The sequence below is a fragment of the Petaurus breviceps genome, unplaced genomic scaffold, assembly GCF_028583685.1.
Source record: "Petaurus breviceps papuanus isolate PSGF00001 unplaced genomic scaffold, PetGlider_PUasm1.0 90919, whole genome shotgun sequence".
In the NCBI taxonomy this organism is placed as follows: Eukaryota; Metazoa; Chordata; class Mammalia; order Diprotodontia; family Petauridae; genus Petaurus; species Petaurus breviceps.
Window position 1 is genome coordinate 23003546 of NW_027187378.1, and position 24544 is coordinate 23028089.

General features: G+C 39.2%; 1 protein-coding gene across 1 annotated transcript in view; it reads right to left on the bottom strand.

Moving 5' to 3' along the window:
* Positions 1–24544, bottom strand: part of ACOXL (acyl-CoA oxidase like) — a 553504-nt gene that overhangs the window by 145584 nt on the left and 383376 nt on the right. Inside the window, exons 14-15 of the mRNA XM_069075565.1 lie at positions 14119–14228; positions 2885–2996 (exon numbers count right to left, since the gene is read on the bottom strand). Of these exons, the coding sequence (XP_068931666.1) occupies positions 2885–2996; positions 14119–14228 (222 nt within the window). The remainder of the gene's footprint in view (positions 1–2884; positions 2997–14118; positions 14229–24544) is intronic.

Genomic DNA, 24544 nt, shown 5'->3' on the forward strand with positions numbered 1-24544 from the left:
TAAGCTGATAGGGTCTACACACATGCCAAAACCCTCATAAAAGGAAAAGCCATCATTTGGGGTCCTTATCAGAATTTTCCTTAGGTGAGAAATGAGAATAAATACTTTGAATAAAAGAAGATAGAACTCTGAGAAAAGAAAACAGACAACTCCAAAAATTACTAGGTGAAAAGAAGGCCTGGAAGAGGAAATAACAGCAATGTTTCCAAGAATCAAGGACAAAAGAGACATAAAGAGCTACAGGCTAGGGGCTACCCTCAGCAACATTGGAAAGGAAACAAACAGGTCTTATGCCTTTTTGTCCAATGTTTCCTCCCAATATCTTTGGCACTAGATATCCCCCTCTCTATCTAAACCTATTTTCAAGAAAGGATCTTCTCTCAGCAATCACTTATATGTGACTATATCTCACTGTCATCCCTCCCAAAGGTATCTCATTTCATATTTTGCTTTATTTGTCAGAAAAGAATGTGTGTCCTGTTCAGCAAATGGATGGGGGATTTATTGTGTTAGGCAGTATCTTCCCTTAACTTTCTCTCCCTACTCCTCTCTCCTTCCCCCTTTCTTTCTCTCATTCTTTCAACCTACCAAGACAAAGTTTGAGATCCGAGACTTCATGAGTTATCATCTGCCTGTAGTTCTAAAGGACCATTTGAGGGGTGGCTAGGTGGCACAGTGAATAGAGCACCAGCCCTGGAATCAGGAGGACCTGAGTTCAAATCTGGACTGAGACACTTAACACTTATTAGCCGTGTGGCCTTGGGCAAGCCACTTAACCCCAATTGCCCTGCCCTCTCCCCTCCAAAAAGCAAAAAAGAAGGATCATTTGACTGACAAATTGTTAGTAATTTTTAGGAATTTAATCTGCATGTGCCCTGGTTATATAGTCAGTCAACAAGCATTTACTATGCACTTACCCCTTTCCCAGGCACTGTGCTAAGTGTTAGCAATACAGAGAAAGGCAAAAATAATTCTTGCGAACATAAAAAGAATAATGTCCTCCTGGTAATAAGCAGAGATACACCCAGCACAAGGCAAATACAGAGTGTCCCTAAAGTCTAGACACATAGGAAATCTCATTAATTATGAATATTTTCAAGAAATGAAATGAATAAAATTTTCAACATTTTATTTAATTAGCATAAATGAGCTTTCATAGGAAGCCATAGGAGACACATAGGAAATCTCATTAATTAATTAAATTAAATTAATCTCATTGATGTGAAAAATAGTCCCCAATAGCTAGTGAAAGCTTTTATTCCATATGAAATTGTCATGGCTAAAATTTATGCTAATTAAATGTTGTTGAAAATTTCATTCATTTCATTTTTTGAAAATATGTATATTGTTAATGAGATTTCCTATGTTTCCACACTTTAGGGACACCCTGTAGTACTCTTTGCCAAAGGGAACTGACACTGGCCGAGGCACATGCACAGACTCCCTAAGGGGCCTCTGCATAAAGGGTCTCCTGTTTGTCCTGCATGGGTCTCTCTCTGTCCCTCCCTCCCTTGGTTGTCCCTCTTTACCTCCTGTAGTTTCTGTGACTAGACTCTCTGTGGGATGTGCTGCCATGGTCTCCTCCTCCCCTCCACACTGCTCTCCATGTCCTTTCACCTCCAACTCTTTTTTGCACCAGGTAAAGAATTCCAAATTACAGCTCTTTTTAACCAGCATAATTGGGGACACTGACTTTAGCAAAGTCCAAGGAAAAGATCTTAAATGAAAACTAAATATACTCTAATGAAAAGTGTCAGACAGGGCAAGTAATTCCTTGCTTAATAACATTTTTTCTCCCTACTTTATGAATTTTCATTTCATTTGTTTATGAGTTACCTGAAATGTCACTACTTTGACCTTCATTGAGGTTAACAAGAACTTTCTTTTAAAAATACAAATACCTCTGAGGATAGGAGGGGTGTGTGTATGTGTGTGTGTGCATGTATGTGTACATGCACACATACCATATGTATTTGTCAGGGTGAGGAGGACACAAAAGAAGGGTCAGTAATTTTTGGATCTGCTAGACCATTTTCCCAGTAGATCAGGCCTGAGTGGGCTACCAGTCAGAAATACTTCCTCCTCATACTCCTGCTAGACTGCAGATCAGTGCTACCTAAGTGAGAATGGTCCTAAGGACTGCTCAGCTAAATCCAGGCTAACCTGGCTTATTATTTTGCACAAAGATGATGCTTAGTAAATATTTGCAAATGAATTAATTCTGGGCATATTCCTCCTCTTGTATTACTTGACCCTGGGGGCTCAAAACTTTAGTCTTGTTAATATGGCTAAAATATGCATAATACAAACAAAATTATAATTACTATATGCAAAATTATAATTATTATGTACAAATGTATTTAAACACACAAATGTTATATGCAGCTATGTAGCAAAGTGGATAAAGCACCTGGCCTGAAGTCAGGGACACTTATCTTCCTGAGTTCAAATCTGACCTCTGACACTTACTGTTTGTGTGTCTCTGGGCAAGTCACTTAACCCTATTTGCCTCAGTTTCCTCATCTGTAAAATGAGTTGGAAAAGGAAATGGCAAACCACACCAGTCTCTTTGCCAAGAAAACCCCAAATGGGATCATGAAGAGTTGGACACAACTGAAAAATGACTCAGCAATGTTATTCATTGATTTTATCAAAACACAAAGTTAATCAGAGACTTTTCATTACAAGTCTCTGCTTTTTGAATGTCTAAGACGGAAAACCAACAAGAGCCACACCCTACATGTCATTCTGTTTTCAAATGACCCCAAGAAATACAAGAAAAACAGTAGCTTACTCATACCTTATCATGGTTAGTAGGATTTTCATAACCAAATTTATACCCTACATAGAAATCAAAAAGAAAATTGACATAATGTATGGTTACCTTATAGTAGATTCTGGCTGCCAATCCCCGTTGAAGAACTCTTTCTCGAAAACTCACTGCTTTCAATAGGAAGGTCAGATTACCAATAGCATCCATGTTAAATGCCAAAAAACTAAAAGAAAGATACAATAATCAAATGTTATTCATTGTGTTGAATAATCAAATTTTATGAATGGTTAGAACTCAGGTTTCTTGCACCCTGACTTCAACATGGATAGGGGCAAGTTTCAGTTCAAACTTGGAGAGATGACTTCCAGACGGCACCTATGTCCACATTCAGTGACTTGGCTTCTTATAGAAATGGCAATCATTAGAAATGATTAAGGCAGATTCAGGGCTAATATATATTCAGGTGTTTCTGTGACTCTTGGTTCAGAAGCAGCCTATGGCTAGGGAATGGTGAGAATGGCTCTCTGTGAAGTTCAGGATAGGGAAAGCAGAGTTAGACCTGCAGATATCTTCAGGACAGAAGCTTCTTACAGGAATGGTGGTAGGGTTGAAGTTGGGATAAAATGAAATGAGAGCAGCACTTCTACTACTAGTCTCTGAAGGGGTAGGGTGGGCCTATGTTCTGCATCTTGCACCCCTGTCATGGGTTTGAATGATTTTTTTTCACTGTGTTTGTTTTTTCCACCATTGAACTGACCAACTTATGTCATTATACAGATATAATCTAAGAGTATTATCAGAATTGACTATATTTATAGGCAGAGCAGGTAGCTGCCTTTTGAGCATCATTTCTGAGGCACCAAGAAAACCCTTCCTATTCTGTCCAAACACATACACTCTTGTCTTTTATTCACTGGTGCCTGAAATCTCTGTAAGGGGGGAGGTAAGTGGTTTCATTCCAAAAGGAGAGATAAAGCTTAAAAGGTGAATGATCCTAGGAGAGATTAAACCTTGCTTTAAAGTCACATAAAACTAAACATAGCTGACATTCTAACTTTTCCTGAGAGTGAGCTTTGGTAGACAAAAACAGCATGTGGGTACCTGAAGATGGGTAGAAACGTTATAGAAAAGAGAAAAGGGGAGCCTGGGGACACCAAAGATAAACTCTGCCTGCTTCCAATTTTCGCCCAGGGCTATCTCTGAGTAGAAAATCAGATACTCATGGGCAAATGGGGAAATATATGTATGCAGATAATTCAATTAAATTCAATAAATATTAGAATAACTACTACATGTAAGTCACTGCACTAGGAATATGGAACAGAATACACTGATAGTGCCTTTCCTTAAAGAGCTTAATTTCTAGTAATAACAATAATTTTATTAACAACTTTTTATAGCACCTTAGATTTTTGTCTCCCCACAATCTCCCTGTGAAATAGGTAATACAAATATAGCCCCTTGAAGGCAGGAACTGTCTTTCTGTTTTGATTTCATATCCTAAGAGGCGAGTGTGGCCAATAATAGGCCCCAGCCCAAGCCTCAATTGGTCATTGGTTGGATTCTGATGGCTCAGAGGAAGTGTAAATAGTAACTGCTTCTGTTTTGGCCAGAAACCCAGAGGGTCTTCCCCTCCCAGATTAATTTTTTTTTGAGGTAAAAAAGACCATTTTCACCTAGCCTTAATCATTGAATGGGCATTGCCTCGCATAAAGTGAGACCTGGGAAAGACCTTAGCTCAAAAAGGCCAAGGCCTCCCATTGCATCCAGGGCCATCTCCACTCATTCTGATCTACACCATGCTGCTGAATCCAGATGACTCTGGAGGAGAGAGTGAGGCTGATGACTGCACAGCTTTCTCTCACTTACAAGTCATGGCATCACCTTCCTGGTATCATGGTCCTCTTCAAGAACAAAGCACAAACACAACAATGATGTCTTGAACATAACATGTATGTAATAAATACATATTTAATCAAATTGAACAATCCCCATTTTTCAAACGAGGAAAATGAGACTCAGAGAGTTTAAATGATGTGCCTATGGTCACATAGCTAACAAGTGTGTGAGGTGAGATTTGAACTAAAGTTTCTGGACTTCGAGTCTAACTAGGGCTGGAGGGTGATGCATTCATAAATAACAATAACGTAGAGAGTATTGAGGTACATGAGTCATGTAAGCAAAGTACTGTATGAGTTCTGAGGAAAGAAGGATCCCAGTGTAGAATTGGTGGCAGTCTATGTTGAAACTTGCTATCTCTCTGTAGGCATCTTCTGGTTAGCCCCTTATTCATGACTTCCTAGACAGATTCAAATTTCAGGTGCTCTGCCCATCCCTAACAATAACCGTAATGAAAAATGACATTTAGCCAGAGGACAAATAACAGAAACAAAGATAGGTGAAACTTCTTGGCTAAAAGCTATTAACAAGAATAACAGCTAACATTGATGGGGCGGCTAGATGGCACAGTGAGTAAAGCGCCAGCCCAGGAGTCAGGAGGACCCGAGTTTGGTTCCGGCCTCAGACACTCAACACCCACACACAAAAATTAGCCATGTAACCTTGGACAAGTTACTTAACCCCAACTGCCCTCCAAAAAGCAAAAAAAAAAAAAAAAAGGCAAACCCTGCCCCCAAAACCAGCTAACATTGATATATCCACTATGTGCCAGGCATTGTGCTAATTGCTTCACAATTATTATCTTATTTGATACTCACAAGAACCCTGGGAGGCAGGTGCTGCTATTATCTCCATTTCAAGAGGTGAAAAAAACTGAGGCAAACAGAGGTTAAGTGATTTGTCTATGGTCACATAGCTATTAAGTATTTGAAACTAGATTTGAACAAAGGGTCTTCCTCATTCCAGGCCTGACACTTTATCCACTGTGCCCCCTATAGAAATACTGAAATATTAAAAATCCTAATATATGAGATATGCTTAAAATATAAAGCAAGAAGAGATTGGCCAATGAGGATCCAGTCCTAGGAACACGTGAAAATATGGATGCCTGGGGAGTCTTCTTCAAGAATGTGCAAAGGAAGGGCCCCACTCCTCTATGCAGCTTCCTTGGCTTAGAGATCTCACAGCCATTTAAAAGTCATGTCTCCCTCCTGGGCCTCAGGAAAACCTCTCCAGGCTTGAGAAGAAGTGGGTTTAATAAACATTACTGTATTAGAATATATAAAAGGAAGAGTGGGTATTAAAAATACTAACCAAGACTGGGATGAATAGATGAGAACCAAAATATTTACAACTTCAATATTGTTGTTAGCATGTCAAATCTATTTTGGAAAACTATTTTAGCCAGTAAACAGACTGCTCCTTCTCCTTCAGCCCCACGCCCGAGCATCTGTGTACCTTGAAAGAAGATATGCAGTTTCTCCTACCCAGTCCCTCCAATTTAGATGAGCCTGGTGATGATGAGAAAAGAAAAAGGGCCCTATGATGCAAGAGGAGTAGCAGACAAGGAAAAACAGAGTAAGGAAATTTACTGCCTCATCTAGCTCTGAGAATGAGTTCCTCCTTACCAGGGGACCTAAAGCAAAGGGTGGATGACCATTTGTTGAGTCTGATTTAGATGTAATTCTTTGGAGACATATGGGTGGGACTAAATGGCTTCTGAAATCCTTTCTAACTCTGCTTGCATGATTAAAAGACTCCACAGGAACTTAACATCCTCATCTTAGAAACTGTCTGACTTTGCTGCAAAGCAAGAGGGTGGAAAGAAGGGAATATTCCCACCATAACCATCCTTCCCACTTTAAAAATCAAGGAACCCATGGGATCCAGCAAGACTTTTACAGGGACAGGACCTTCACCCCAGCAGGAACATAAGCACCTGGGGACTGGCAAGTTTCTTTGCAGTCAGTCAAGGGTTTCTATTTTGAGGTAGCTAGGTCAGTTAGTCAACTAGCATTTATTAAAGTGTGTGCTATGTACCAGGCACTATGCTAAGTGCTAGGGTTACAAAAAAGGGCAAAAGACAGCTCCTGTTCTCAAAGATCTGCTGGGAAAGACAACATGCAAAATAGGTGGTCCAAGTGGGTAGAGCATGGAGTCATGAAGACTTGAGTTCAAATCCAGTCTCATCTGTGTGACCCTGGCCAAATCACTTACCCTCTGTCTGCTTCAGTTTCCTCATCTGTAAGGTGGGGATCATACCTACCTTCCAGAGTTATTGTGAAGATAAAATGAAATCATATTTATAAAGCACTTTGCACACATTAAAGCACTATATAAATCCTAGATATTATTATTATTTTGTATGTGTTAAATGAAATTTAATGTATTACTGGGAACTGTGCAACTACAAGTATAGAGTCAGTTTACTTGGGGTTGGGGTGGATTTGTTGCAGGTTTACTCTGTGCCTTGCTACAAAGAAAGTGAGGAAATCCCCCAAAGCATACCTGATCCTTCTGTGTAATGACAAGGACGACACCAGGAATGGAGAATAGTATATGGGTTAGTCCTTGTCAAGATCCCCAAATAAAGAAGTCATTCCTAGACAGAAATCTGACCGTCCTGGTGTACAGAAGACAAATTAAAAGGAAGAATATTGGGGATCCAGTTTGGAAACAGATTTGGCCCAGAGGATAGAATTAATTCAGCCAGGAAAGAAAGCTGGAATTAATTTAGTTCAAATTTTACATCAAATCCAGGGGACACCTCAGTAGTTACACTAGTAACAACTGACTATCCGCCGCATTTTATTCAAACATACATATAAGGAGAACTAACCTCATCCCCCTCGGGGCTGAGCTGGAACTGTTGTTCCTTCTGATTCACTTGAAACAGCTGTTAAATCTGACCAATTTAGACAAACCAGCTGCTCTGCTGCTACTCACACCACAGCCATCTTACCAAGGCTGGTATAGCCATTTAATTTCCTCCCTTTCCCTTCTATTCCCAATTGTTTAACAATCCTACGGATTTGTTGGTTACTTCAGGCCACTAGGGAATATGGCAGCCTTCCCTCCCCAGTCTTGCTTCCTCCCCTTTATTACATCTCTCCACTGCCTATGGCACCTCCTAATTATGACACAGATCCTTTTACCAAAGGTCTCCAGACTTACTAGATACCAATAATACTCAAAAGTGGTTATGGATATTCATTCATTCATGCATTCAAGTATATACTCAGCTAAGTCTGGCGCTCTTAGATTCTGAGTCATTCTTGACTCCAGGTGACAATGTAGCCATCTCTGAAACCAGTGATTAGGTGCCTATGAGCTATGTTGTCTATGTCTATAAGGGCTATGAGCGTCTTCCTATTGAGTTTTCTCAAGGTAGGGGCAGCAGCTAAGGCAGAACTTGAATAATCAGCAAAAGTTTAACTAGTAGAGGATAAATGGGTCTTTGTCTCAGGGCATCAGTATCAAGGGGGCATACTTCATTTCCTGGAAGCCATGATTTCCCTTCTCTGCGAAAACCATTCCTTCAATTGCCTCATGTTCCCCTGTTGGTCTATAGCACAACCACTCCCAGGACCCCATCACTGTGGTACCTGCTCCTGGACTGCGTCCCCCAATTCCCAAAAAGAACAAGGGCTTGAGATTTTGGGAAAGTAGCCATCTTCCCTGCTGGAGTGACTCCATCTGTGGCCAGACTGCCCTATGTGTCACTACTGCCTCCCACCAACTGTTAAAAAAGAATCCCAGTTCTAACTCCAGCTGTCAAAGAGGCCTTCTCCTCTTCCCCCAGTCCTGGATACTAAAGACAGACACAATGGATAACATGCCTATAAAAAGACAAGCACAGAGGGAGAAAATAATAAGCAAGATTTAGAGAACCTGGAGGTGAAGGCTCGCGCCTTCCACTTATTTTGTATTACTCTTGCCCACAGCAAGTTCTTAATAAGTATTTGCTGATCAATTGATTAACTATCAAAGCCACAGAGGATGCTCAATGAAAAAAGAATTGTATTGGTTTGCATATTCCTTCAATTAGAGAAAGAAGAAAGTGGAATGGTGATGATGAAGATGACAATAATTTTTCTAGAATTTATGTGGGGCTTTACAGATTGCAAAGCTTTTACATATTACTTCATTATAGTTTGTGTCTGCTCACTAATAGTGGAACAATTTAAGACCTTCCTGGAAAAAAAGGGTCAATTTTTTTCTCACACACTAGGAAGCTGAAATATTGGTTCATATACAGACATCAATAGTTGTAACCTGTGTTTTTATCCTAGCTTGAAATTTTCATTTCCTCCTACCCTGAGGAATCAGGAAGTTCCATCCTGGAAGAGAAAGTCTCCTCTAATCATTCCTATTATGTCTTTTCCAGACACCTTGCCATACATTCTAATTTTCATTACACATCTCTTACGATAATGCACAAAATGTATTTAATTAGTACCCACATCATAGTTTTTGGATCCCATCTCTACAATATACCAGTGTTAGGGTTCTGGGGTGTGAGGGTAAAAAAAAAAAGCAATTCAGAAACAATAGACAAATTCTAAAAAATTGAAATCCATCGATATTGTGTAAACCAAAGGAGATAGTAAAATATAAAGGAAAGAATGTTAAATTGGAGGTGAAGACTCCTTGTTTTTCATCCCAGATCTGCCACTAGGTAATCTGGGGCAAATCATTTAATTAAATTCAATGAATATTTTTAAAAACAACTACTATGCATAAGGCAATATGCTTGGTGCTAGGTGTAAAAAAAAAGATAATTACAATGCAAACTGCTTTTGTGGAGGTTACAGTCTAATGAGAGAAACCACATGTATTCAGATACACAAAATACAAGAGAAAAGTTTGATAGCTTAAAGGATAGGCCCAGGGAAAGCATTATGGGAAACTTGAGGAGCATAAGACAATTTCAAGTTGGAACAGAGAAAGGGTAAAGACTTCATGGTGAAGGTGGGACTTAAATTCAACTCTGAAGAAGGATATCTGAACAGATGATGGTGGTGATGATCTGTGATTATGAAAGGCATGAGCAAGGCCTCAGAGATGAAGAACACAGAAATAGGAGAATGGGAGTTCTATAAAGTCGGTTCAGAACTGTTTGAATGGTCATACCCAAATAGTAGTCAACAATGACTACCACTAAATCACTTGCTACAAAGCAGCAAATCAGGATGCTGAACCAGGTTACAGAATTATAAAATTGTAGCTTCAAAAGATAACTGAAAGGTCATCTAGTCCAATTCTTAATAATCCTCACTTAAAAAAAATCCAATTGCTCATCCAGCCTCTGCCTGAAGACTTCCAGTAAGGGAAAATGAAGTGCCTCTTAATAAATTCTACTCTTAGTAGCTTTAATTGTTACATAGATTTAAAATTCTTTTCTTACATTAATTCTAAATCTCCATCTATGTAAATTCTACCAACTGCTCCTAGTTCTATCTTTTAGGTTCAAGCAGAACTGTCTAATCTTTCTTCCACCTGATAGGCCAATGCCACCCGAAGAAAGCTATCACAGTCCCTTCAATGTTTTCTCCTCCAAGATAAAAATCCCTAGTTCCTTTAATCCTCACATGGCATGAACTCAAGGACTTTCATCTTCTTGGTGACTGTTGTATACTCTTCCTTTGTAAAATCTGAGAGAGAGAGAGAGAGAGAGAGAGAGAGAGAGAGAGAGAGAGAGAGAGAGAGAGAGAGAGCAGAAAATATCTGCTTACTATAGAAAAAATTTCAGATCTGTTGTCTGTGCAGTCAGATAACTTAGTATTTAGGGTAAAGGTTGAAATTAATTGGGAAAAGGATAAAGATGAGAAATGCTATGCGCAATTACAACAGCTCTAATCTGACCTATTTGAATGAAACATTGAATCTGAAAAATAGATAAAAGCAAAGATACTGACATCACTATTCATTAGCAAAATTTAGCTTATATACAAGAATTGCTACAATGAGGGATTCAAAAGAGGATAGAATTACAAGCAATATTATTTCACAAAACAGCAAAAGGCAATGGGTGAATGAAGCCTTTGTTAATAAAGCAATGGAGAGGAAAACAAGCATACACAGAAACCTTGGTGTGAGATCCAACTAAACCAGATTATCCTGTGAAAATTTATAGATATAAATGAAAGGAGAACAACAGTCAGGACATGGAATGCATCTGTTAGTATTTCTATGTGATGTAGCCTCATCAGTGACAGTGTAATTAAATTTGGAAACTGATACATGATGTTGTTTGTATATGTATATGTACCTCATATCTTCAAAAGGAAGTGCAAATAGGACTTAACAAATCAGGAAGAGTAGTTGGATTTGACCAAAAACAACAGCATATGCTTATATAATCATCTTTATAAATTCTTTATGAGAATAGTCTATGCATATCAAGGGTATACACAATGGAAATATGAGAAGGGAACGGGCAGGCTTTCACAGACAACAGAAAACAGACAGTAGTAAACAATTTCACTGACACAAAACTGACAGAGGAGTAGTATATCCAAGATCCTGCTGTGTTTATAATCTATTGATTTTTTTCCCAAACTGACTCACTAGTGACTAAAAGGACAAAAAGTGACACTAGTAGCAAAACACCTTAAAGTTATTGTTTCAACATTGTGTCTCCCATGCCCGTGTTAAGGTCATATAAGATTCCTTGGTACATGCAACCGTATAAATAACTTTGTTCAGTGATCCTGTTTATCAAAATCAAGAGACACAGAGAAGGGAAATTCATGGTTGACCAAAGTATTTAGCATAGTCATGGAGGATGTCCCATGCAAAGTCCAAATGGAAGAACCTTACATATGGTAAGAGTCTTTAGATGACCTTGTTTGTGGATGACATATACTTATTGCAATGAGTGCCAAATTACTCAAAAGACATCATTCTAATAATCTACACAGGAAAAACCAAATGGATAATGAATTCCTATTACCCAGATCATGGCAGATAGGCAGCAGATTTTGGAGAGGGCACTGTAGATGGACAGTGATAAGGGCCTAGTGCTGAAGTAAAGGATGAAAGTAGATAAGATCACATCTGAATAAGGAATTTTTTGCAGTGCTTTCAATAATCCTAAACTCCTCCCTTTAACTTTAGTATTTTTTTTTTTAGTGATGCTATGTATCTGTGATTCATAAAGTAGTATAATCCCAGGACAATAAAAATCAGTTTGATCCAAAGATAAATAGAAAGACACATGGTACTTGGAACAATGTAATGAATGCTTAAGTAATACCCTCCCCTCCTTCCCTTCTTCTCTTCCATCTTTACATTTTTTCCTCCTACCTATAAACCTATGACAGGTATACATAATCTACAGTACATGACAAATAATACATACATATGAAATGGTGCAAAAGACTTCATCAAGAACAGGCATGTCCAGAGAAGGAAGTAGGCCAGTCATATACCATAACAAGAATGAAAAATAAAGAATGGATAGTGTGAGCACATCACTGGCATCCTCAAAATCTGAAAAGGCCTAATCCTCTAGCGCTTTGGGTGGATACTTGTAGTCCAGACACTTTGACTTGGATTATCCTAAGAGTCTCTGAATTACTCTCCTTGAATCCAGTTTCTCCTCTCTGATCTCTTCTCCACACAATTACCAAATTGATAAGTCTTAGTCTGACTGATACTTTTCTACTCAAGAAGCTTAGGTCATTCCCTAGTGCCTTGATAATAAAATACTTACTCCTTTGTTTGGCATGTAAAGACCTTTGCAAACTAACTCCAACCCTTCTTTCCATACTTATTTCCCGTTGTGCCCTCTCATGCTCTCTACACCCCTCTAATACCTATGCATTTCATTTGTATGATAGATATGTCATCCTTGTAGAATATGAGCCCCTAGAGTACAGGGATTATATTTAATTATGTCTTTACATAACTACTAACTAGTCTAGCACCTAGAAGTAGGCACTTAATAAATACTTGTGGGACTGAATTTGATTGAATGACATGGATGGGAGGCCATGGACAGTTGTCTTTTGTAGTGTAGAGAGAGTACTAACACTGATGAACTTATTGAGCCAGCAACACTAACTATCCTCAGCACTTAGGCAGCACCTTATAACATACTCAGAATAGGCACTTAACAAATATTTCCTGAGTTAATTGGATTAGGCTGGTTGCTCCAAAAGTGGGCAACAGTAAGTGGTGCTATAATGGAGCTCCACTTTATTTGGGGGGGGGGAGGGCATGTGATAGTAATGGCAATTAAAGATTCCCCTGTATTGGCTTGGTTTTCAAATTGATTGTGTTAAAACCCAGAGCTTGTTAATCCCACCTGTGGGATGGACTTGTTGATGTGAAAAGAAAGTCCTGAACTGGGAGGAGCTGGTGATGTAGATTTGGAGACACAAGAGAGAGAGGCAGAAGAAACTTTTTGGAAGCAGCACCTCGTGGAGAGAGAGAGAGACTAAAAGAATTGCTGGTGGCCGCTTTGAATTGCCCTGGACTATTGAGACCTGCCCCCTGAGCTGCCAAGGACTGAGGAGACATGGCTGTTTTGCTGGTACTTTGTCTGTCTGTTTTGATGTTATTTTGCCAGATTTGTCCGCTGGTGAAAGACAGTCCTTTTGTTGAAGAAGTCCTGGAACCTGGCTGTTCACTAAGAAGCCCCTGAGACTGTCCTGCAGACAGAGAGTGAATACTGTCCACTGGTGAAGGACAGTGCTGTTGTTGCAGGGGTCTGGAGACTGTCCTGCAGACAGAATGAATACTGTCCACTGGTGAAGGACAGTGCTGTTGTTGCAGGGGTCTGGGAGCCTTTCTGTTGGTTCAGAAGCCCTGAAGAAGGACTTTCTTGTTGTATGTTTACAGAAATCCTGGGAGAGGGCTTTGCTAATGTGTTCAGGGGTTCTAGGACTGTTCTACAGACAGAGGATAAATTCATGAAGGGACTGGCAATGTATCTTATGGCCTTGCTAAGCCTTGTCTCTCCAGGAACTAAGATTGCTGAGAACTTGCCTCGTGTCAAGATGAAGAAAAGACCTCCATTTGGGTATTAAGTGCTGTGTTTAAACTTGATGTAACTCTGGGGTAGATTCAATTGTGATCCAGGGGTGGGGAACTTTTGACCTTATGTTTGGAAACTAATCTCCATTTGAGAAGAGGGGCTTTGTGGTGGACTAAATGAAGGTATAGCCTAGGGGTGGAGTAGTATTTAGAACAGGGACTTTGTAATTGATTGAATGATTGGAAGGTCCTGGGGTGGGGTAATACTTGGAGATTATTGAATCACACTTAGTAAATGCTGTATTTTGAATGATGTCATGTTTTGATCTTCTCTGTTCTTGGTTGGTCACTGAATAAAATGGAGAGCACCTATGCTGGTATTTTGAACCCGGGAAGTTGCCTTTCCTTGGCATTACATTACAGGGCAGAAGACTGGTGATTGTGGGAACCTAAACTCTACATACCTGGTTCTCAAGTTGTCACTCACAGACTCTGTCCAGTTCCGAAGAAGGCCCAAAAATGGTCTTTCCTCATACTGTTTTGTATACTGAGCGAGGAGTTCCCGTACCACCACCTGTACATAGAATTCACATTTCAGAGTATGAGTCAGTTCTCAAATAATTAAGAAATGCTAGTGTTGCATTAGGTGTTGTGCTTTGCTGCAGCATATTTACACTTTTGAAAGTGCCTGAACATCTCCCTGGTAGCAGACAAGATATTTTTTCCAGTCCCCATGATTTCATAAATCTTCTACAAAACTGAAATTGTGCACCAAAGATAAGCAACTTGAGCTGTTTTTATGGTCTAGGAAATCCAGAATAAAAAAAAAGGCTAATAAAAACCCCAGGAACTGATGCTTAGTTCTGATCACCCTGAGCTCACTCAATCTATCTCCTCCACTTCCCAAGCTACCAGCAGTGAGGCTACATCAGCAGACCTAAGAACATGACACAGGCTTACATCATCACCCTATACACTGGCTCCCCCTCATTCCTCCTGGTGCCATGGAGATCCCAGCTCCAGGCTGTGGAAGTTTGCTCAGGCCATGAGAACCAGTTTGGCCATAGCCCTTTAGGAACAAAAGCCTGTCAGGACTGTAATGTAATCTGGAAGTACCAGTGCTGCAAAGCTCCGAATTGGAAATCCTGGAGAAAATAGACTCTGGACTGCTGGTACTAGGACAGAGAACTAAGGAACAAAGGGAGAGCAAGTCACCAGAGAAGGACACCATGGGTGAGGTGAGAGGATATGTAAAACTCCATCAGGCTTGAGGGAAAGAGCATAGCATGGGGGGGGGGGGGGAGCCGGTTCTAACCAATCAAAAGTCAGGTGGGGCAGAGACCTAGACTGATGAACCATGAATCGCCTAGTATGGTAGGAGACTAGTTAGGGAAGAAGGAATTGGGAAGTAAGTGATAAGGAAAATAGGGGGAGAAAGACTGAAAGTACCAAAGACTTCAGGAAGAAGAAAACTCAAAGACATCGAACATAAATAAATCAACTGGATAAACAGTAACAGCATAAAGAAATATGGCCTCCAGATCTAGTAAATGAGTTCAGGCATCTATGAATAAATGCTGCAAAATAAATGAAAAGTATCCAACACTTGATGAGACAGAGGACCCTATGGAATTGAAGGAGAACATGGAAGCACCACATGCTGTTCCCAAGTGGTTTAAAAAAGAGAAATGAAACTTATATGTACAGAATTTATGTCCTGATCAGCAAAAATAATGAATGGAATAGAAAAAAATGGATTTAAAATGACAAGCCTCATCAAAGAAACAAAAGAGAGAAAAGTAGATTGGAAATGCAAATACATAGAAGTGAAGGACAACCTAGAAAAGAAGCAAAAAAAGAAAAGAAAAGAAAATATGCTTGTTATACAAGCAAAATAGACAGAATTCAGAAACAGGATGTGCATAGGTCCCCCAGAAGAATGTGACAGGATAAAATCCTGAACACCATAATAAAAATTGCCTAGAACTCCTAAAAATAGAAAATGAAATTCTAATGGAAAGAATTAACAGATCACCTCCAGAAATAAAAATCCAAGGCTGCAAACTCATAGTGGTCAAATTTAATAATTAAACTCAGAAACAACAAATTCTGCAAACCATCAGGAGAAAAAAACTTCAAATACAAAGGAAAGGACATTTAAATACAAAGGACAAGACTATTCTATACTCATTAGAAAAGGAAGAGGGAATGGCATAATGTGTTCCCAAGAGTGATGGAGCTCAGGATTCAGCCCAAGGTCATCTATTCTGCAAATCTGAACATAACCGTACATGGCAAAAGATGGACATTGATAATAAAGAAGAGTCTGAAACATTTTTAGAAAGAAAACGAACTGAAGAGATAGTTTCACTTCAAATAACAGAAATGTAAGAGAAATTAATAAATACAGCAGGCAAGGAGAGTAATGGCCACAGAATGGCAAGAGAGAGACCAGTAAGGACTTCTTTCTAAATACACACAAGGCAGAAATTTGGTAGAGCTAAGAGTGAAGAGATGAACAAGGGGTATTATGGACAGAACTTGGTAACATCCTGCTTACATGAGAATGTTTCTTTGGAGGGACCACATTACAATATGAGAGGGTACATAGAAAGGGGGGAGCAGTGGGTAGAGAAAAATAAATGATGCACTGGGATCAAAATAAGGGCTAGCAATGAGAGGAAGATGACCTCTGTGGCCTCAGAAAGAGAAGAGCCTACAGGGGAGTGAGGAGGAAGGAGGAAAGATTGAAAAGGGAGACAAAGGGAAGAGGTCTTACTTTGGATGTGGGAGGAAGTTCTACTGAGTAATGCTTCCATGGGTGAAGAGAGATGTTTGGTCAAGATTGATGAGGACTTCATACTGGATGAAGCTTGAGGGATTTGGTGCTTGAAAAATCTACTTTTCCTAAGAGGAAGGAAATTAGAACCCTTGGAAGCAACTGGAACCTGGAGAATTGGGAGAACATGGACCCAGGAATGAGATTTCCAGGCAAATGTATAGAAAGGTCAACAAAAAAGGGTATATATCAGTAGTGGGCTGAATAATCAGGGACACAGTAAGGAAGGGGCCCAGTCTTGGGGCAGTGTCCTCTCTAGCATTTGTATTAATTGACATTATTCTGGAATTAAGGCACAATGGAAGAGGGGAATCCATGGGGCAAGACCTACAAGGCAATAGCAGAAAGCACCTATAATGAATACCTTGGAAGCTTTGATTGTATGCAGAATACAGAGAAAAGAGAGAGATAAGATAATTTTAGGGGTCATGAATCAGAGAATGAAGTCTGACGAAAACAGAGAGGATGGAGAATGAAGAGAATGAGAGAAATCCTTTTTGGAAAGGGACACAAAAATGCAATTTCAAAAGTAAGGAACAGGATTAACTGAAAGGGAGAAGAAGAAGAGGGAATCTACTTGACTGAATCTACTGAAAGGAAAAAAAGAGGGTAAAGAAACATATAACCAGATAAAAGCAGTACATAAAAAAGGAATTAATAAACAAAACCCTAAAGAGAAAGGGATATCAAATGAGAAGGGGGCTCAGGGGTGAGGGGAACAGAGTCAGTAGGAATAGGGCCACCTTAAAAAAAGATTAAAGTAACTGAAGAACATAATACTGTATTTATGGCAGAAATGGGAACTTGAAAGTAAAAACCTTCTGCAGAGATATCATTAATGCACCTAGGATAAGAAGGGTCAAATGGGGAAAAAGAAATCTTTGTATCAAATTTCTATGAAAAGGATTTGGTACCCAAGATATACAAACAACACACACAAGTGGACATACATAATACATATATAGATACCTACAAATCTATAACTATATGTATATGTAGACATCTGCATATAGATAGGTACAGCCATTGCCCAATAGAAAAATGATCAAAGGGAATAGAAGCAGGACCTCCCTGCTGCTCTAGCTTCCACCTTCCCCAATCCATGTGAAAAGGGATCTCTAAACAAACTTTGGAGCTGCAGAACCCACAAAATGACACAGAGAAGCTAACCTCCTGCTGAGGACAGCCCTGCAGGCCAGCAGGAATCAGCCAGTGCAGTGCTCTGGGAGGTGAGTCCAGCCCCACACCAAAGCTTTAGCCCCAGGGTGGGCCTGACCAGCCCCGCGCTGAGGGACTCCAGATCAGCAGCAGCTGTGGCCGTTTCCAGATTTATCAACACATAGCTGCAAAGGACAAAGTGAGAGGTCAGTGCAGTCTGGACTTTGGGACCCAGTAAGTGGGAGTGTGTGGCTTTTTCCCCCTGAGCGAGAAGCCACTGCCGGCACAGCCAGCAAAGGCCACATGGCAGCTTCAGCTCCTGGCCTGCAGAGTGTAGGGGGACCAAGCACCAGTCTGAGGGGTAATTGCTCTTGCTTTAACCTGCTTGGATCAGGATTGAAGTCTAGGGTGGAGGTCCTGGGGTGTGTGTCCAGCTTACCAGAGCGTTTGGGGACCTAAGAGAGGATGGATAATGAAGAGAGTGAGAGAAATCCTTTTTGGAAAGGGACACAAAAATGCAATTTGAAAAGTAAGGAACAGGATTATCTGAAGGGGAGAAGAAGAAGAGGGAATCTACTTGTGGGCACCCATCTAATACCTCTGGCAGCTGAGAAAACCCCAGTGTTTGGGACAAAAGCTCCCCTGTCTGGTGGCAGAGTCCTACTGTGGCAAAAAGCCCAGGGGTCAAGTGACTGAGGGGCAACATGACCAGGCAAAGGAAATTAAGCAGACAGAAGATTCCAACATTAGACTCCTATTTTGGGGATAAAAAGGAGCAAAGCATGGAACAGGAGGAAGACAGTGAAGTCAGAACTCCTGTACCAAAAGCTTCAAAGGAAAATACGAGCTGGTTACAGGCCATAGAGGACCTTAAGAAGCATATAAGAGAAGTAGAGGAAAAATTGGGAAGAGAAATGAGAACAATGCAAGAAAATTATGAGATGAGGGTCAACAGCCTGAGCGAGGAAAATACTACCTTAAAAAGCAGACTAACTCAAATGGCAAAAGAGGCTCAAAAAGGCAATGAGGAGAAGAATGCCTTAAAAAGTTGAATTTGCCGGATGGAAAAAGAATCTCAAAAGCTCAATGAGGAGAATCATTGCTTCAGAATTAGATTGGAGCAAATGGAAGCTAATGACTTTATGAGAAATCAAGGTGCTGTTAAACAGATCCAAACAAATGAAAGAATAGAAGGCAATGTGAAGTATCTCATGGGAAAAACCACTGACCTGGAAAATAGATCCAGGAGAGATAATTTAAAAATTATTGGACTACCTGAAAGCCATGATCAAAGTAAGAACCTAGAAAGCATCCTCCAGGAAGTTCTCAAAGAAAACTGCCCTGATGTTATAGAACCAGAGGGCAAAACAGGGGTTGAAAGAATCCACTGATTACCTCCTGAAAAAGATCCCACAAAGAAAACTCCTAGGAATATTATAGCCAGGTTCTGGAATTCCCAGATTAAGGAGAGAATATTACAAGCATCCAGGAAGAAACAATTTGAATATTGTGGAAACACAATCAGGCTAACCCAGGATCTGGCAGCTTCTACACTGAGGGATCAAAGGGCTTGAATATGATATTCCGGAGGTCAAAGGACTTGGGTTTAAAACCAAGAGTCACCTACCCAGCAAAACTGAGTATCATGTTTCAGGGGAAAATATGGTCATTCAATGAAATAGAGGACTTTCATGCATTCTTGCTGAAAAAACCAGAGTTGAATAGAAAATTTGACATTCAGATACAAGAAACAAGAGAAGCATGAGAAGGTAAACAGGGAAAAGGAATCATAAGGAACTTATTAAAGCTGAACTATTAACATTCCTACATGGAAAGACAATAATTGTAACTTATGAAACTTTTCTCAGTAGTTGAAGGGAATAGAAATATATATATATATATATATACATACATATATATATATAAATGTCTATATGGGCATATGAATACATATGTGAATATGTGTATATATGTTTACAGGTATACATAGATAGAGGGCACAGCACCAATTTAACAGGAAGGGATGATACTTAAAAGGTGAAATTAAGAGGTGAAAGACGAATATAATGAGAGGAGATGGGGAGAAACAGAATGGGGTAAACTATCTCATATAGAAGAGGCAAGGGAAAATGGTTACAATGGAGGGGAAGAATAGGAAGGCAAAAGGGAATGGGTCAACCTTATTCCCATTGAATTTGGCTTGAGGAGGGAATGAAATACACACTAAATAGGGCATCTCACCCTCCAGGAGAGTAGGGGGGGAAGGGGATGAGAGGGGGGATGATGGAAGAGAGGGCAGGCTTGGGGGGAGGGAGGTTGGAAGCACCCACTTTTGAAAGGGGACAGGATAAAAGTAGAGAATAGAACAAGTGGAAGTTGGGATAGGAGGGAGGGAAATATAGTCAGTCTTTTACAATATATCTACTATGTTAATGTTTTGCATTAGCTACACATGTACAACCTATACTGAACAGCTTATCTTCCCAGTAAGGGTGGGTGACAAGGGAAGAAGGGAATGAATCTGGAATTCAAAGTTTTAAAATCAAATATATATATATATACATATATATACTATTATTAATACTATTTTACATGTAATTGGGAAATAATATATAAAGGCACTGGGGCATAGAGATCCACTGGAAAAGTTGAAAGGGGTATGAGAGAAAATATGGGAGAGAGCAGATTGGAGGAGGGGATATCCTGTGGGACTGCTATTTTGGGGCAGTGGGTAGGGGAAAAACAGGGAGAAAATTTGTAACTCAAAATCTGGCAGAAATGAATGATGTAAATCAGAAGTTAATAAAGCATTTGAAAAATGAAAAAAAAAGAAAAATGGCCAAAAGATATGAACAGTTCTGAAAAAAACTGCAAAGTATTCACAACCACTTGAAAAAATGCCCCATATCACTAATAATAAGAGAAATACAAACCAAAACAATGTTGAGGCTTCATTTTGCACCACTGCAAAGCAATTTGGAATTATACAAATAAAATTACTAAAATTTTCATATTTTTGGAATCATATCCATATTGGGTTTTTACATCAAGGAAGCCATAAGAAAGTAAGTCTCCATATACTTCAAAATATTTATAGCAACAATTTTTGGTGATAACTAAGAACTGGTAAGAAAGTAGATATCCACCAATTGGAGAACAGCTAAACAAATTGTGGTACCCAAATGTAATGGAATGTTACTGGGCTATAAGAAATGATGTGTACACAAAATACAAAGAAGCATGGAAAGATTTATATGAACTAATGTAGAGCGAAGTAAGCAGAGCCAAGGTAACTCTGACAATATAAAAGGAAAGAACAACATACCAAAAAGCAAAAGTAAAGGTAACAAAATTATAAAGATCTAAGAGGACATGAATGAAGAGATATAAAAAGACACACCCAATCTACCCCTTCATGAAGGTAGGAGATTCACACATGTTATACATTGAACATGTTGTCAGACTTTTTTTCAAAGTATCGATGAATTGTGTTGACTTTTTTCCTTTCCAAAAATAATTTGCAATATGGAATGGCTGTCTGGGAAAGGGAGGGGGAGAGATACATGGGATACTATGGTGATGTATGTTTAAGAAACATGAACTATCAATAAAAACACTTTAAAAAAAAGTGACAACATTAATCACTGCCTCTGGGCCTCTGTCTCCTCATCTGTAAAATGCGACAGAATGGGTTTGTCCAGGTCATCTCTAAAGTCCCTTCCTCTATAAAAGTTATTTATTAATTTACTACCTAAAAGAGCAGTAATATGGAATATTTTGCATCTCATTTGCTCTAAATATCAACTATGGGTTAAAAATCTGTCTGCTTTTTTAGTTTTTGTGAAAAGAGTAGATTTTTTCCACTATCAGAGACAAAATACTGAAGTTATTTTTCCAACCAATATTTTTTTTTAAAAATTACTGTTTTTATATGTCATTTCCTGACATGGTCCCTAAAATCATTAAATTCTGCCATTTAAAAAAGATAAGTAGTTAAACAAAGGGATCACAACTGATTGACAGGGTATGCAACACTTACACTTGGTATCTGACCTTTCTATCGAGAAGAGGGAAGTGTGTTTCATCATTTCTTTTCTAGGAATAAGAGTTTTCATCACAATTAATCACAGCCTGGAAGTCAAAATTTTTATACAGCAAACATCTGGGTTGATTAAGAACCTAATTTTGGCATTCAAAAGACTATCATCATCATCATCATCATCATCATTACTTTAACCAGAAATGGTCCACACTAAAGTAACCAGTTTTATTGAAAAAGGAGTTCTGAATGAAAAATCACCCAACTCAAGAATGATTTAAAGTTTCCTACAAAAGGTATGGCAGTACATTTTGACTAACATCTGATCCTATTAGGTTTCCTACTGGACAGATAGAACTTCTGTGATAGACATGGTCACCATGACCCATTCACCCTTTTTTGGGAGTAAAGGAGGGAGAGGAAGGGAGAGAAAGGGAGAGAAGAAGTAGGAAAGGGAAAGGGAGAGGTGGTGGAGGGAGGGAAAGAGGACAGAAGGAAGGAAGGAAGGGAGTAAGGAAGAAAGGAAGGAAGACAGGCTAGCTAATTTCTGTAAGAATATTCACCATTCTTCTTATTTTTAACAGCTCATTAAAATTGCTTAAGACCTTTAATATAACTTCTCTGTGCTTAAAAATGGGTGTTTTATTCAGGTCTATTAGCAGTTTCTCTCTATTTGCTCCATCAAGGCAAATCCTAAAGACTACGGGTTCTTGCCATCTACACTCCCATCAAACCTTAAAGACCACTGGATCTTTCATCTAGTCAGGTAAATTCTCCTATATGTGCTAGTTCCCTAATCAGAATGTAAGTTCTTTAAGAACAGAGTAAGTGCTTAATGAATGTCTTCCATTCTTGTGACCCTTGACAGGTATAGAGCTAACAGAGAGGCTGTCTCCTTTGCCCCATTTCTTATTTCCCTGCCCTTATTCAGTCTAGACATCCCAATAGGTCACTCTGTGAATAAACATTCATTAGGTGCTTACTATGTGCTAAGTTGGTGAGGGGGTCATTTGACTGGCAGGCATACCTTGTGGTGACTACAGCAAACTATTATTTTAAATATTACCAACTACTATTACTAATTCTCAATCTGCTCTGGCCCACTATTTGTTTTTCTTCTTCAACATCCTCAGAATCTCCCAGTTTCTTCTTCTTCCCTTTGCCAGTGCTGTTTCTGTTCTTTCTTAATAACTTAGTTGGAAGGAAAGTTTTATGCTTTAAAATTTGGTAACCTAAAAGTCAAGTTCAGAAATCAAAGAGGCAAATTTTAGCTTGAGGTCAGGAAAAGGTATGTCATAACCATTAGAACTGTGCAAGAGGAAAATGGGCAGATTCATAAGGTAGTGTGCTCCCCATAAGGGGAAGTCTTCAAATGGAGGCTGGTGACACATGTAGACAATGTTTTAGAGTGGTTCTTGGTCAGCTATGTGCTGTACCCAATGGTTCTTGGTCAGCTATGTGCTCGACCCAATGGTTCTTGGTCAGCTGGTCACTTTGACCAGAAGAGAGATCCGTGGAAGCATTCATGACAGGGTCATTTTAAAGTTTGTTAGATAAAGAAGGGACTGTGAGAGGAGACTATGGGTCTGTGAGGAGGTTTAGGAATTATTTCTGGATTTCATTTCTACATTTACTCATCATTCAATAATATTTATTGACTACCTTTGATATTTTAGGGGGTATGAGGAATGCAAAGATGAATAAAAAAGTCTTCTCTCTCAAAGAGAAAGAACACTGCAGACCACCTTGCTTCACCAAATAGATACATTACTTAAAACTGTGATTATTAATTCTTTGTAAATCAGAGTATTTTAAGTGTAACACAGAAATAATTATTTAAAGGAATAAGAGCGGGGCCAAAGCGTTTGTGTACCCTAGACAAAGCATAAAAATTGTGGGTCCAGTGCTCACCCCTATCCAGGGGTGTGCTGGAGCAAGGTCAAACAGCAGTTTATCATTAAATTTTCAGTGTAAGCATTTATACCTCAGTGATCAGGAAATCAGGGCTTGATTTGTTGTTTTGTAGATTGTCTAGAATTAAGAAAGTGATGGAGAAAATGTTGATAATATCGATTATACTTAAAAATGGAGCAGCTAGGTGACACAGTGGAGAGAGAGTGATGGACCTGAAGTAAGGAAGACTCTTCTTCCTGAGTTCAAATTTGACCTCAGACACTTAGTAGCTGTATGACTCTGGGTAAGTCATTTAACCTTGTTTGTCTCAGTTTCTTCATCTATAAAATGAGCTGGAAAAGGAAATGGCAAACCACTCTGGTATCTTGGCCAAGAAAACCCCAGATGGGTCACAAAGAGGTGGACAAAACTTAAACAACTGAACAACAAAGTTTTAAATGATTTCTTCTACAGGAAGCCCTAGTAAATTGAAAGCCAAAATTTGGAAACTCGAAGTATAAATAATTTTTCACAACAACTACTCATATATAGCATCACAAACTATATGTAAGTATGCTGTGATATCAGTTGCATAACATTAATAAAAGTTCTTTTTTAGGGAGAGTGGCTGTTTTGATAATTTATTTTATAATCTAGATTTCCTGTAGATTTAGAAATTCACAATGGACTTGACTGACATTCTCATGATATAAATGCTTGGCTCAAAGCCTCTAGTGATTCAAGTTTATATTTGCTACTTCAAAGTCAAAGATCTGTGATATGCATCTTAGGGATACTTCTCTCATGCAGATTGTGACTCTTCTATGCCTTAACAGCTTCATGAGTTGCCTAGTGGCCTTTCTTCTAGTGTTGAACTTCTCTCACCATAGGAAGGCTGGTCACTGAGAAACAACTGTGTGTGTGTGTGTGTGTGTGTGTGTGTGTGTGTGTGTGTGTGTGT